This window comes from Phoenix dactylifera, chromosome 6 (assembly GCF_051530095.1).
Source record: "Phoenix dactylifera cultivar Ajwa chromosome 6, Ajwa_hap1_PhDact_Kaust_v1.1, whole genome shotgun sequence".
In the NCBI taxonomy this organism is placed as follows: domain Eukaryota; kingdom Viridiplantae; phylum Streptophyta; class Magnoliopsida; order Arecales; family Arecaceae; genus Phoenix; species Phoenix dactylifera.
The window spans coordinates 34,780,481-34,796,132 of NC_143195.1; the positions used below are offsets into that span (position 1 = coordinate 34,780,481).

Here is a 15,652-nt window from a genome sequence, read left to right on the forward strand (position 1 = left end):
TGCCCAGAACATGTGGAAACCAACATCAGTTCCATTTACAAATTATAATAGATATATTGAACGAGGGCATTCTCTTCACAACTTTATATGATAATAGCATTTCACGATCCATGAACCAAGGGATGTGATTTTCCCAAAAATTTATTTTAGTACTCTTTTTGCTAGTCTCTAAACATGGTATTACACCATGTTATCATGTCCGCAAGTGCCTAAAATATTAACGATATTCTCTCATCCTTCTCTTAGTCTCCGTCTCGGCATCTCCCCCGAATGGAGTTTAATTGTCTCATCATGTTGAGGTCGTGTTCATGCCAACCAAAATCCATAATAACGAGCATCATCCCAGCAAAAAAGAGCTAATATTTGTTTTTATATATTCATCCGAATCAAACAAAGCATGGAATCACCATTTTTATTGCACATACCAAAGAGCAGTTGCACACGCTAATTACCAACTTTTTTAATTGCTACTGATCAATTTATAAGTAGGGAAGGTCTTCCTAAGCACATCAAGCCAGGAATTCTTAGGCTAGCTGAATGGCCGTGTCATACGCCACCCCTGCCTTCCAATCTGAGGGGATGACACCATTCAGCGCGACCCAACTCTGGCCGCCGTCGTCACCCGTCAAAATTCTCGCATTCATTTGGCCCCTTGGAGGATTCGCCATGTCCCACACTCCACCATAGGCTCTGCGCATCCGCTTCCATTCCTGGCAGTCCTCCTGCATCCAAGAAGAGAGATCCACATGAATTAGATTCATGGAGATGATACTGAGAGAGCCAGCCATATGCCAGTGGGACTTATGAATCTTTTACCTGCCACAATTCGACGGCCAATATGTCCTTCTGGCCTGCTTGGTAGATTATGATGAGGGCCAAGTAATTCGGAAACTTGCTGTGTTGTGTGACCTGAAGCATCATATTGTATCCTGGGTATCGACATGGGATCCTTCATGAAGAAAACAAAGGGGAAAAGAAGTAATAATGTTAGAAGTCATAAAGCAACAAGATCTTTTGAGCTTTCACTCAAATGTTATCTTAGCAAAGTTCGCAGATAATGAATAGAACTCAGTAAAGATACATATAATGAACTCTCATTCTCCTGTAACTAAAAGTATTTCCGTACTAAAATCCCATTTAGTAGCATATTCTCATCATTTGATGGTGTTATCTTATAATGACCATGTGATCTTTGTATGCTTTGCATTAATTTCACCATGATATTTATCTTTCTTTGTTTTTTAGTTCCAGCACTTTTAGTGGAACTAAGATGTATTCTCTTCTTTCCATGCTGGTCCAATATATATATATATATTATGCATGATGGTCTTTAATTAACTACGAACTCGGCCTCCCACTAGATAAAATATCCCCATCAGTCTGAAATCCAAAGGCCAAGAGTCAAGAGCTCAGAAAGCTATCATAAACTACGCCATGGTTGTCATTACCTCCTGTACTCGACGTCTATCACACCAAAAGCCATCAGTTCAATAGCCATGTTTGATCTTGCAAGCTTAGCAAACCCCCTGGCACTCAGGATGAAGTCAGTGTTATCCCCCTGACCATAGTCAGTGACCACAATCTTCACACCATCCTCGTTGCAGAATTGAGGATGGGTGCATCTCACTTGGTAGCATGCGCCGCAGCCCGTGCCATTTCGATACAGCCTAGAAACAGCCCCGACGTCGCCGCCATTAAGGCTTCTACCAAACTCACCATACCCGCATGCTCCTCCTGTTGCATCCAAAACCATCAGACAAAAACTAGGCATTAATTCAACTGTAACACCAGACATGAAAGTATAGACAGTATCACAGTGCCCACAAATGCATGTGTTAGGAGTTGGTAAGAGTGTTATTAATTAATTACTTGGAGTGCCCGAGCAATCCGGGCTACCGTAGTAGGTTGCGCGCGAGCGAGTGAAGGTGCTCTGGGAGCTTGAGAGCATAGGGAAGAAGAAGAAGAGGGATAGTAGGCAAGAGAAGGTGAGAGTAAAGGCCATGGTTGCCTCTGAGAGTAATGACAAGTTTTGCGAAAGGTTTAAGAGGCCAGAGAGGAGAAGAATGGAGTGAGAGGTGAGATGCTATGGAGGAGACGTGTTCTATATTTATAGTGGTGAATGGAAGGGATGATTGCCAGGCTTGATGTGGCGGAAAGGGAGATGACTTGTGATACCTTTTTCATTCCACCACCTTTTATGTGCCGTCCAGAGTAAAAGGTGGGTGTTTGGTGTCCCACGGAACGCCCTTACAGACCCACAAGACCGTTTCCACAGAGCAAGAAGTCTCTTGCCTAACCTCATTATTGTGTTAAATTTTGATGGTACTCGTACAACTAGGTGAGTGCCTTCTGGATTTAAGAAATACCGAGAGTGCGAGAACTCCCTTCACTAGTGGTGGTCAATGGGCCACTAGTCTTCTAGCTAGATGGACTCGTAGCCATCGGATGAATTGATGGCTCGGTTGTGATTGCATACCCAACTTCTTAGTGATTGTCTTACGTCAGATACATGCATGCATCCTTTCTCTAAGCGTTTAGTCCAAGCATTGAGCAAGGAGTCTTTTATAACAACTTCTCGATAAAGTAAGAAGAGTTTGGTGATGATTCACTGATTCTACGATGGTGGTGGTGGTCTTCTTGTTCTTATCTCCACGTTTCCAAGAGCCGTTTCAGAGGATATTCTAAAGGCTGGGGTACTAGGGGCCTTACGGTCATGCCTGAGTTAGGGGCAAAAGCACCGAGCAAGAGGAATGAGTATTTCTCTTGGACCCGCCATAGGCAAGTGGGCTTATGAGGTGGATATTCTACGCTGCTCTTTCACCATAATTTCCCATCAGTAGTGGGATTCACTTGGGTGGCATTTGTCATAGGATGATAGTTTTCATTAAAATGAATTATATGTGCACTTGAAATATATACATTTAGATCATCATGACTAGGTTCTTCTGCACGACTCTACATGCGATCATGAAAATAGGATTCGATCATCTTGTCTTTCCTTCGAGCAATAATTCATCTTGTTAGTTTAGGTGGATTGACGACACTACCTATGTTGGGAACTTTTGTGGAAGTGATAAGCTTTGAGTATGTTAGTAATTTGGGATTGATAAATAGGAAAAAATTGTTGGTTGATGTCCTCCTAAATTGGTCGAATTCAAATTTTCATAATCATGATTGTTGGCGCAAAGTTTCTCATATTGATTGGGCTTTGCTTACTGTATCTTGGGAAACTAATGAGTCAAATTGCAACAAGGTGCATATTATCTCTTTGTGCTTTGATATTCTCTTTCGTTTCTTGACATAATATTCATTGAGATTGGTTACCTCATGTATGACAATGCCAAGACATGGAAGTGGGGAAGTTTGATTACTGATGTCAAATGAAATATCAATGCTTTGTTTTTGTACCAAAAGAAAAGAAGAACTTTTTTAATAAAGAAATAAACATACTACTCTTTCACCTTTCTTTGAAGCATGAACTGATTAAATATACATCCATCAATTCACATAAATAGCATAAACAAATTCTTTACTGAGATGTAATGACTGCCCATCTTCCTTTCATCTGCATTGCAATATGCCTAAGTGCTCGCGAATGATCAACAGAAAGCATCATCATGGAAATCCTCATGCAAGGCACTAGATCTGCTATCTACTGAAACTACGAAAACAATCAGATCATAGATTCTGCATAAGATTTTGGGCAAGCATTTGTATTCAAGATTTTCCTCACAATTTGCTCCAAGACACTGCAGGATTTTTAAGTCTTTTCGCTTCACTCTCTAATCTCTATACATCCCATGTTCACCTAGATGCTACAAAATCCAATTAGGAAAACATTGCTTGATTCGATTCGGTGCGTCGAAGATGAAATAAGAAAATTTATCATGAGAGAAGTCTACAAATTGCGCCAATTCCCCTGTGCCATGTCAGCTATCTTAGAGGGTGTTGTGTCATGCATTGCAGTCGACAACATTGCATTTCCAATTAAATCTCTGAAAAGGTTTTGCTTGTCACCTCATTAGAATTTTGGAGGCCAGTTGCACAACTATAAAGCAAAGAGACGCGGAGAGAGAGATAGAGAGAGATCCCATTATTATGCTTAGTTGTAGAGGAAAAAACAGGGATGGACCAACCCTTATCCTTCCACTAACATGATAATAACACCTAAAAGATGCCACCAACCTCCTCATAGCTTATGCTGCAATGCTATGCCGAGTACGTGTACGGTGAACGCTCTCAGTTATATCAAAGGAGGCACCACCCGCGTCCCATTTCAAGGGACCAAGCTAACGGTACATGGCGGCCTTCCAAGAGGACACAGAGGCTCTAATGGAAGAACGAGGGCACCAAACAATACCTTGGGACCATTACGATCACTTTCTTCACCTACAACACTAACAACTGATGAACACCAAGGCTCACACTTGGAACATCCCATCTCTTCTAGTGTTATTTTTATCCTTCTTTATTTTTGCTCAGGAGCCATTGGCTTTTTGAGATCCTTAATTCAAACATGGTGGAAACTCTGCACCTCTCTAGAAGAGGCCAGATCGTTCTTTCCTGTATTAAACAAAGAAAAATTTTCTCGTGATCTCTATGGTGATGTCAACGCGACGAAACCTGTCATTATGAAAGGTTTAGCTAGACCATTTTTTTGTGTGTTTTTGTTACCTTACAAATAAGTGAGAGAGACTTGAATGATGTATGATTTCAGTATATCTTGGTTAATATGGAAGGTGTGGAAATTTTGAAGAAGAATAAGATTTTTGACATCTTAGCCAACATATATATTTAAATAAAGATATTGAAATCTTGACCAGCAAGGTAAAATTGTTATCCATGATTCTATTTAAACACTAATTTTAAGAGTTATTGAAAAAAAAGATTTAATTTAGGAAGTAAGAGATCAATTAAGAATATCAGCCATTATGTTGATATTGTACCAGTCGCTATATATCAGTTTGTACCAACAAAGATATTAGAAGCTGATGATATCCCTCATCGTCGTTATCATACAATATACAAAAAATCCATACATATGCTCATGCATATATTATATGTGCATTCATTTATATATATAGTATTGATGAATGTTGGTGCCAATGGTCAAGAAGTTGTGCCAAAACAGAGCAAAAAGTTGCATAAAAATTAGAAGTGTAATGGAGCTGAATTGGCCACACACTGCTTTCGTTTAATAGAGGTATATCTAGGGAGGATATATATATATATATATATATATATATATATATATATATATATATATATATATATATATATATATATATATATATATATATATATAATATCTAAACCTGTAATTTACCTTAGGTCGATCCCCCCTTTCTTTTTAAATGAAAAAAAAAATGGAAGGAAGAAGATGATGAAAGAGACTAGAGATGGATTTAAGCTACATCTAATTTGAACTTGACCCCTGCTCCACGTTCAGGCCCATGGGTTGGTTATGGGGCCCAATTTTGAGGGTTATGAGATAAACAAGTTTAGTAGAAGACACTGGGCTTTGCAACCTGTGTCCACTCCATTAGGAGATTTGAAGCGGCCCAATCCATTAAGTAAATGGGTTGGATGTAGCTACACCAAAGCCTAGTACAAATTGAATTCTAGCCAACAACAAGTCAACAATATAAAGAAGTCCGCAGATGCTCATAGACACTTTACTAGTTATAATGCTCATAGAATTTCTTTAGTATGAATTCTTATTTTAAATATTCAATAAAAACTATAAGAAAAGTTATCTTTGAAATTAAAAATAAAAAAAAATTAGCTACTTTTATATAGTTTAAGAATTAACTCTTCATATTATAGCAATATGAAATGCCGTATTCATCCACAAAAAAAAAAAAAAAACATGGATATCGCTTTCATGCCTTTGGCTTTTCCCTATCTCCTCCAAAAATATGAGGTGCAGGAATTTGCAAGATCCCATACTCGCACCCGGAGAACAGAGAAAAGCATGTGAAAAATTCTCTGTTTTCCTCCTCTCTCCCTCTTTCTTTTAAAATCAGAAGGGTAATAAATCGGCACGTCCATGGCCTTGTTATCCCCGGTTCTTCCCACCTTCTCCTCCTTAAGTCCCAATCTCTCTCAAAAACTCCATCGCACCCTCCTTCCCAGGAAAAAATCTTCTCTTTTCCTCACAAGGGGTACAGGAAATGGGGCAGGAAACGTGGGCTCTGCTGCTGTAGAGGAGAAATTGGAGGAGAAGAAAGAAGGGGCTATTCCTCTGGAGTCGGAGGAGAAGAAGGTGGAGGAGAAGCTACCGCCGGAGTCTCCGGACTCGAATGGCGCCGCCGTGAAGGCGGTGGTTCCCACGTTCAACGACCGGAGATGGGTCGGAGGGACGTGGGATTTGAAGCAGTTCGAGACGGATGGCAAGACCGATTGGGATGCCGTCATAGATGCTGGTGAGCCCGAATCCTAGTCTCTGTTCTTGTGGCTTATTAAATTTAGTTTCCTTTCTTTTTTGGCCATTTGACTTCATGGGATCTGCAAACAAGCTTCATCCCTGTAGCTTTCTTGGTCTCACTTCTTAATAGGTTCATGGAAGATCCATCCTACTTTGATTGCAGATGAACTGTTAGGGACTGTCACTATGAAAAATGCTGGCTTATCCCTGAATAGTTGCTGTAATAGATTTCAAGCATATGGATGTCAAGACATGAGAACAAGCTTAAAGTTTTTGTGCATTATTGATTCCTTTGATTTAGTCTCATGCTTGCAGACTAGCAGATCCTTCAATATATGGATTAAGACATGTCCTAGGCCCATTAAAGATGAGGAAAGTTTCATGCCTTATTTACCTGAGCAAGAAATCTAGGAATCACTATGTTAAACAGAATCAAGAAATGATATTTTTTCTTCTTCTTTTTTTGATTTTTTGTTGGTTTTGGTTGGGGGGGGGGGGGGGGGGGGGGGGGGGAGGTGGTGATGGGTAAGGTGGTATAGGTTCCTGATAAGTGTTTGAATCAATATCATTCTTCATGCATTAGAATGTAAGTAGGGGCAGTCTGATGTGTTGATTCATCCTGTGGATAGATAGAATACAGTTAAGGCTTCAAACTTCTGGACTAAATCCAGCAGCATTGGATTGGATTGCATTCAGATCTCCAAATGCTCAGAATTTAACCTATAGTTACAAGTTAATTATCATGATATGGAGAAATATATATCAAGAATATACAAATAGTAGTAAACTATTATCTGAAAGTATATTTATCTGCTGTCTTGTAGGATGAACATACTAATGGTAATATATATCTTATCATTTTTATTAGTTAACTGGATTTATCGAGCCGATTTCCCTTTTTCGTCAAGCAAGAGGGTTTTCTGCTTCTCCATTTAGTTTTCAGTTTAGCAAATGATTACAGAACCTGTCTTGCACATTCCATGTGCGGCGCATCAGTATATTCTAACTATCCATCAAATAATTTCTGCCCATGTATGTGACTGTAAATTCATGACATTGAACATTTCATATTGGAAGTTGCAAATGAGTGGATTGGGTACTTTAATTGTGTATTTTCCTGATATATATTTATTGTTTCTTTAAATTTTTGTTACTCAGTCCACTCTTCTTACTGATGTAACCTCAAAAAGTAGAAGGGTTGCTGAGAATAAGATTACGTCTGGCAGTGGCAACAGCACTGTTCTCAGCTCACTAGTTTCACAAGAATATCTCCGACTTCATGGTCACAAAAGCAAAACAGGCATGCATAAAAAGAGAGGGATTACATTTTGTTAATGATGCAGTGTCTGAAATTAATCTTTGAAACCGGTCCATCTTATAACTCATAAAATCAGAGATATAGAGATGCAATTTACAAATTCTGCCTAATGGACATAATGCCTTATTCTTTTAGAGGTTCGGAGAAGAAAATGGCTCGAAGATAATCCAGAGGCATCAAACAATGATGAACCTGTAATTTTTGACACATCAATAATCCCCTGGTGGTCATGGGTTAAAAGGTTCCACCTGCCTGAAGCTGAATTGCTTAATGGTTGGTTTTGCTTCTCTCCTTTCTAGATTTTTGGACCCATTAGTTTCTGTCAATTCATTTTAACTTATCTCAACATTTATATTTATGCAGGCCGTGCTGCGATGATTGGGTTTTTCATGGCTTACTTCGTGGATAGCTTGACAGGCATAGGTCTTGTTGATCAGATGGGTAATTTTTTTTGCAAAACTCTGTTACTAATAGCTGTTGCTGGGGTGCTGCTTATAAGAAGGAATGAAGACATTGATACTGTGAAGAAGCTTCTTGAGGAAACAACCTTCTATGACAAGCAGTGGCAAGCAACCTGGCTGGAGGATGAAACTCCTAGGGTTTCCAATAAAGAGTAGCTTGATGTTCATCTAGAAGTCACTCTTATTTCATTCGATAGTTTCTATCTTTTGTTGTATATTTTTCTCTTTTTTTTTTCTTAGTACCATTGTAAAAGATTAGCAGTTTATCTTTCCTTTTTCTTCACAAGCAGGCGTGCTCAAAATTGATTATGAAGTGTCATCTTCGAGCAGTCTGTCTTCCCTGAAATCCTATTTGCTCTAGTTATGTTTCTTTTTGTGTTATGTTGCTATGTATATGCTATTCTACCAGAAAATTATAGCTATGTATATGCTTAGCTCATACTCCATTTATCCATTGTTGAACCCAAACAAGGCCCAAAAAATAAAAATAAAAATCTGTAGCTCTCTCACATGCCTCTGTTAAGGCACTTTAAAATTAGGGCAGTCTGCCATACTTACAGCCTGTTTAGATTATTGGACTGAAATTTTTATTGGATTCGTAGATTGGTCAAGTACAATCAACAAAATTATGGAATTACAGGCTAGGTTAGTTTTATGGGATTTAGACCGGTTTACTGCAAAGCTATTCTTGAATACTTAAAAATGTAGATCTAGCCTAGCATGCAATTCTATGATTTTGTTAGTTTTACGGGCTCAATTTATAAGTTCAATACGATTTTTAGCTCAATCATCAAAACAGGCTCTTAAAGTTTGCCCAAATAATACTCCGTGGGAAAATGTTGCTCTTATAGTTTGCCCAAATAATACTCTCTGAGAAAATGATTCAATAGCTACGTAAGAACTGAAATCCCTAATGGAGTGCTTTGCTTTTGTCCAACGGTATTTTTTTTAGCCCAAATCACGGATTACTATGATCTCGGGGTAAAATTCAAACTCAGCATTTCTAGCTTATAAGGAACTGAAAATCTTCTACCCTCTTATAAACGCACAATTAAGATGCCTGTCCTTCGTTTCTCTTCCCAAAATAACCCCTGTTCTTCTCTTCTCTATCGTTTTTTCTCCTTGCCTCTCCTTCTCTCTCCCCGTTGCCAAAGCCAATCAATGGCTGCTGAAGATGTTCGAAAACTTTCTGTTGCTGCTAAATTCTAAACCTTGAGATGCTGTTTGGCTTAGATGTCCAATATTTTTCCCATCACCTCCTACTCACCATCGCCGGAGCACTCCTGACCATCCTCCCTATGCCGTGGTATCATATATCTCTCCCTTCTTTCCCTATGACATGGCCCCATGTTCACATGCATGCATACATAGATACATACATGTATGTATGTGCGCGCGCGCGCATACAAATATTATATTTATGTATGTGCCTGTGGGTAAAGTACCTGGATGTGTATCAGTAACACACACATCTTGTTCATGGGCATGGGCCGATGGCAGGCTCCTCCTCCCTTACTGCCTCAGCAAACTCACCGCCCAGGGGGAGTTCGTCGTGACCGCACGCGGCCGTTTTGTGGTCGCCAACGACGCTGACGCCGAGCAGGCCCTGGCATCTTCCCGTCCTGGCCATGCCAAGCCCACTTCATCATCGAAGCCCAAAGACGACAAAGACGACGATCCCTGGACGGCACAGTCTCCGTCTCCTCCGAGCTCCAGCGAAGGACCAGGCTCATCGAAGTATATGGTCATTCATGGGAATGTCTCCGCGAAAGCCCCCGGCCCATGAAGGGGATATCGTCGAGCGCATCGAGCAAAGACGGGTGTTAATATTCAGACATTCAACTATATATGGTTAAATCAGTTTCAGATGCTCAACTGTATCTAGTTAAGTCAACTGTATCTAGTTAAGTCAGTTAGTCAGTTATTTAGTTAACTCTTCTGTTATTCAGTCTGTTATTCAGTTAAGCAGCTACAGTTTTATGTATAAATATGAGTTGAGTTTATCAATGGAAATATATAAGTGAGCTGCTTGCTCATTCTTTCATTCATTTCATTTTTTCCTGTTCCGAATCTTCTTCTTTTCTTTTCACTGTCTGAAACTCTTCATGGTATCAGAGCAGTAAGGCGCTTCCATCATGATGTCTCCAACCAACGTTGCTGCAAGTTCTGCAAATGATTCTGTTTCTTCTCCAATTCAAAACGTGATGGAAGACCCAACAAGCCCCTATTTCCTACATCATAGTGACAACACAGGTTTGCAACTCATTTCATTAATCTTGAATGAAGAAAACTATTCTACCTGGAGTCGATCAATGACGATGGCCTTGAGTGTCAAGAACAAAGAAGGTTTTATCGACGGTAGCATAGTTCAACCCCCAGAAAATCATCCACAACATGCTGCTTGGAGGCGATGCAATATGCTAGTTTCCACTTGGATCTTGAACTCCATATCAAAGGAAATGTGCACTAGTGTGATCTACATGGAATCTGCTAGGCAAATCTGGATTGATCTAAAGGAAAGGTTTAGCCAAAGTAATGGTCCCAGGATCTATCAGCTACAGAAAATCATATCGTCCATTTCTCAGAATAATGGTTCCGTGATCTCATATTTTACAAGGTTGAAGGGGCTTTGGGAAGAGCTAGGGAACTTCATACCTCGGCAAAATGAGTATCAATCCGAGGAGCAAGTCATGCAGTTCTTGATGGGATTGGACGATTCATACTCAAGCATTCGTGGACAGATCCTGCTCATGGATCCTTTACCACCAGTCAATAAAGTGTTTGCGCTTGTGCTTCAAGAGGAAAGGCAACGAGAGGTGGCTGCTACAACTCAAAATTCTGAAGTTACAGCTGCTGCTTTCACCAGTAAGTCTACCTTTAATTCAAATCCTCTTGGCAATCAATCTTCCCACAATCCGACTGCATTCAATTATCCTTCAAGACCCATTCAAAAACAGAGTAATGTAGGCCAAATGCTTAAGAAAAACAGGCCTATATGCAACCACTGTGGTAAACCAGGACATACGAGGGATAAATGTTATCGCCTTCATGGTTTTCCACCTGGTTTTAACTTCACAAAGAGCAAGGGAATAATTCCCACAGTCAACCAGATCTCTGGTACGTCTGCACCAGATCTTGTGCAAGACCTTTCTAATCTCACAATCACTCCGGAACAATGCCAAAGGATTCTTTCCATGCTGAAGCCGCAGTTGCAATCTTACACAGCCAATTCTGCTGCAAGTGTGCCACCAACTGTGCCGTCTGCAAATCAAGTTGGAAAATTGAAGATGGGAAGTAATAATCCTCAAATGCCATCAACTTCTGCATTTGCAGGTAACCACATTAGTCTTTTGAGCACTTCTAATCGAAAACGATCTCAGTTTTCATGGATTATAGATACAGGAGCAACGGATCATATGGTATGTTCCATTTCCCAATTTTCTGAAACTCCAACAAAGGTTAATGCCACTGTTAAGTTGCCCAATGGTGATCAAGTCTCTGTGACACATATAGGGACAGTCAAAGTTTCAGAACATCTAACCTTAACCAATGTGCTTTGTGTACCCTGCTTCTCTTTCAACTTAATTTCAGCGAGCAAGCTTGTAAATGCTCATCATTGTTGCCTAATCTTCCTTGCAAATTCTTGCTTCATACAGGACCTGGTTACTTGGATGATGATTGGAGTGGGGAAGCTTGAAGATGGTCTTTATCATCTTCAATTAAACAAAGGTTCAATTGATTACTCATCCTATTCTGTTGTCCATTCGAATTCTGTTGCACATCCTGTTTCTGTGCATTCAGCTACAGTCCCTGTTTCTGTTTCTGTTTCTGATTTGTGGCATTATAGACTAGGTCATCCATCTCTTCCTAGGCTTACTTTACTCAATAAACTTGTACCTGAATTACATGTTGACAAAGAAAGCAAAGATAAGCCTTGTGGTATTTGTTCACTTGCAAAACAACATAGGCTGAATTTTCCCAATTCTGAACATTGCTCTAATTCCATTTTTGAATTGGTTCATTGTGACATTTGGGGGCCTTTCTCTACACCCTCAATTGATGGTTCTAAATATTTTCTTACTATTGTAGATGATTACAGTAGAGCAACTTGGGTATATTTGATGCATTCTAAAACTCAAACTCAGAAAATTATTCAAACCTTTTATTCCTTTGTTGAAACCCAATTTTCTACCAAAATAAAATCACTTAGATCAGACAATGGATTAGAGTTTGGTATGAGAGAATTTTATGCATCAAAAGGGATATTACATCAGCTTAGTTGTGTTGATACACCTCAGCAAAATGGAGTGGTAGAGAGGAAACATCAACACATCCTTAATGTTGCTAGAGCATTAAGATTTCAAGCTAACCTTCCTTTGAATTTTTGGGGAGAATGTGTTCTTACTGCTGTGTACCTTATCAATAGGATACCTACTCCCAAATTGTCTAACAAATCTCCTTATGAAGTGTTATTCTCTTCAAAACCATCCTACTCTCACTTAAGAGTCTTTGGTTGCCTATGTTATGCTTCTACTTTGAAAAGAAATAGGTCAAAATTTGATCCAAGGGCTAGGCAATGTATCTTCATTGGTTACCCTCATGGTATGAAGGCTTACAAACTCTATGACATTCAGTCTAAATCCACCCTCATTTCTAGGGATGTTGTCTTCTATGAACGCAATTTTCCTTTTCAACACACTTCCAACAATTATTCAGTCCCGTATCATGATACGCAGCAGTTTGAATTTCAGCATCATGATACTCTTTTCCTTCCATCATCTACTACTTCACATGATGCTAGTTCCTCTCAAAACAATACTAGTTCCATTGATGCAGCTGCTGTGCCACCCAATCCCACTGCTACAGCTGCTGTGCCACAGAATTCTGATGTACCACAGAATTCTGCTGTGCCACAGAATTCTGTTGATACAGCTGCTGAAGCATCTTTTCCTACTTTACCACTTAGAAGATCTTCTCGAGTTAGGCATCCTCCTACTTATCTTCAAGAGTATCATTGTAACCTAGCTTCAAATGCTTCAAACCCTCAATCAATCATTCAACAATCAGATTTCTGTGCAAAGCAAGGTAAACTCCATGGTATTTCAAACTTTTTGGGTTATGCAAAGCTTTCTCCATCTCACCGAGTCTTTGCCTTATCTATCTCATCTTTCATTGAGCCAAAGACCTATGCTGAAGCATCCAAACTACCTGAATGGTGTGCTGCCATGAATGCTGAAATCAAAGCCCTTGTTGATAATAACACATGGACCATCACCACACTGCCGAAAGGAAAACAAGCAGTAGACTGTAAGTGGGTTTACAAGCAAAAATTTAAATCAGATGGAACTGAAGAAAGGAAGAAGGCAAGACTTGTTGCTAAGGGGTATACACAACAAGCTGGGTTAGATTATCATGATACTTTTTCCCCAGTTGCAAAATCAGTGACAATTAAGACTCTTTTGGCAGTTGCAGCCATTAACAGCTGGTTCTTATATCAACTTGATGTAAATAATGCATTTTTACATGGTGATTTACATGAGGAAGTCTATATGACACAACCACCAGGTTATGAGATACAGGGGGAGAAAAAGGAAAGATTAGTATGCCGCTTGAATAAATCCATCTATGGTTTGAAGCAGGCTTCAAGACAATGGTTTGAAAAGTTGTCCTCTTTCATTATTTCTCATGATTTCATTCAATCCAAGGCTGATTACACTCTGTTCACAAGAAAGAATGGTTGCTCCTACACAGCTATATTAGTTTATGTTGATGACATAATCATTGCTGGTAATGACATATCTTACATCAATCAGTTCAAGAAAACTCTGGATCTGCAATTTAAACTTAAGGATCTAGGAATCCTTAAGTATTTTCTTGGTCTTGAAGTGGCTAGAAGCTCCAAAGGAATCTCTATTTCTCAACGAAAATATGCTTTAGAGATATTGAATGATGTAGGATATCTTGGTGCAAAAGCTGCAAAATGTCCCATGGCACAAAATTTAAAACTTAGCAAATATGAAGGGGATCCCATTCCTGATCCTTCAATCTACAGAAGGCTTGTAGGGAGATTACTTTATCTTACTATAACAAGGCCTGATCTGACTTATTGTGTACAAGTCTTAAGTCAGTTTCTAGACTCTCCCAAGCAACCACATCTTGATGCAGCTTTTCATGTCTTAAGATATCTAAAGGGAACACCAGGACAAGGCTTGTTTTTTCCTTCAAATTCTGAGCTACACTTGAAAGCATTTTGTGATGCAGATTGGGGAGCTTGTTCTGACACTCGACGATCTGTCACAGGCTTTTGCATCTTTCTTGGGAATTCTCTTATATCATGGAAATCCAAGAAACAACATACTGTATCAAGGTCTTCAGCAGAAGCTGAGTATCGGTCCATGGCATCCACTTGTTGTGAGCTCACTTGGTTGATTAGTCTTCTTCATGATCTCAATGTTTCACACCCAAGAGCAGCTTTGTTATTTTGTGATAATACGGCAGCCTTACATATTGCTGCTAATCCGGTGTTTCATGAAAGGACCAAGCACATCGAAATTGATTGTCACATCGTGCGAGACAAGATACAGTCCGGAGTGGTTCGAACTTTGCATGTTCCTGGTGTTATGCAACTTGCTGACTTATTGACTAAAAGCCTTGGAATTGCTAGATTCCATACTTTACTTAGCAAGATGGGTGTTCATAATTTACACACTCCATCTTGAGGGGGAGTGTTAATATTCAGACATTCAACTATATATGGTTAAATCAGTTTCAGATGCTCAACTGTATCTAGTTAAGTCAACTGTATCTAGTTAAGTCAGTTAGTCAGTTATTTAGTTAACTCTTCTGTTATTCAGTCTGTTATTCAGTTAAGCAGCTACAGTTTTATGTATAAATATGAGTTGAGTTTATCAATGGAAATATATAAGTGAGCTGCTTGCTCATTCTTTCATTCATTTCATTTTTTCCTGTTCCGAATCTTCTTCTTTTCTTTTCACTGTCTGAAACTCTTCAACGGGCATGCCCTCTCAAGGAGATAATGCAGAACCATCGGATTTTGTGCTCGCCTTGCCATGGGAAGGGCCTTCCTCCGGTGACCGCAACTTCCAATAAAGGAGATGGATCCAAACAGGGCCCAAACGCCGCGGACGTGCACCTAAGAATACGGCCATTTCGATCTATAATTGCACTGGGCTCGGACAGAGGGGACCTGGACCAAGATGAGCCAGAGCCCACACCCACGCCGGCCGAGAAAGTTGGTAGGGGCAGCACTTAAGCGCCGAGGAAGCCGAAGACCTCGACAAGACGACAACGCAAGTGGCCCGCTGCCGAAGCCCACTATTAGAAGCCCATGGTTTTGGTAGGGACCGTGGCAGCAGAGTATTTTGCCATGTTAAATGTGCTTTGGTTTTGTTCTATTTATTTTTCGTCCAGGGATCAGAAGCAATG

The 15,652-nt window shown here is 39.8% G+C and overlaps 2 protein-coding genes across 2 annotated transcripts; one reads left to right on the top strand and one right to left on the bottom strand.

The window, feature by feature from the left end:
- Window positions 1–340: 340 nt before the first annotated feature.
- LOC103704614 (expansin-like B1) lies at window positions 341–2,097 on the bottom strand. The gene is made up of 4 exons (XM_008787975.6): window positions 1,870–2,097; window positions 1,449–1,734; window positions 817–949; window positions 341–722 (listed from the first exon to the last, which is right to left on the bottom strand). Exons 1-4 carry the CDS (start codon window positions 2,000–2,002, stop codon window positions 525–527), a joined length of 750 nt encoding a protein of 249 aa, XP_008786197.2. The 5' UTR covers window positions 2,003–2,097; the 3' UTR covers window positions 341–524.
- Window positions 2,098–5,922: 3,825 nt separating this feature from the next.
- Window positions 5,923–8,587, top strand: LOC103704615 (light-harvesting complex-like protein 3 isotype 1, chloroplastic). The gene is made up of 3 exons (XM_008787976.5): window positions 5,923–6,425; window positions 7,881–8,018; window positions 8,109–8,587. The coding sequence occupies exons 1-3, from the start codon at window positions 6,050–6,052 to the stop codon at window positions 8,360–8,362; spliced, it is 768 nt and encodes a 255-aa protein (XP_008786198.4). The 5' UTR covers window positions 5,923–6,049; the 3' UTR covers window positions 8,363–8,587.
- Window positions 8,588–15,652: the final 7,065 nt, after the last annotated feature.

What these genes read in the sequence shown, in the direction of transcription:
- LOC103704615 (XM_008787976.5), top strand. Translation starts at nt 6,050, where the DNA reads ATGGCCTTGTTATCCCCGGTTCTTCCCACCTTCTCCTCCTTAAGTCCC. An exon ending in GGATGCCGTCATAGATGCTG is followed by an intron (nt 6,426 to 7,880) that starts GTGAGCCCGAAT and finishes TTATTCTTTTAG; the next exon opens with AGGTTCGGAGAAGAAAATGG. An exon ending in TGAAGCTGAATTGCTTAATG is followed by an intron (nt 8,019 to 8,108) that starts GTTGGTTTTGCT and finishes ATATTTATGCAG; the next exon opens with GCCGTGCTGCGATGATTGGG.
- LOC103704614 (XM_008787975.6), bottom strand. Translation starts at nt 2,002, where the DNA reads ATGGCCTTTACTCTCACCTTCTCTTGCCTACTATCCCTCTTCTTCTTC. An exon ending in ATAGACGTCGAGTACAGGAG is followed by an intron (nt 950 to 1,448) that starts GTAATGACAACC and finishes TTCTTCATGAAG; the next exon opens with GATCCCATGTCGATACCCAG. An exon ending in TGGCCGTCGAATTGTGGCAG is followed by an intron (nt 723 to 816) that starts GTAAAAGATTCA and finishes TCTTGGATGCAG; the next exon opens with GAGGACTGCCAGGAATGGAA.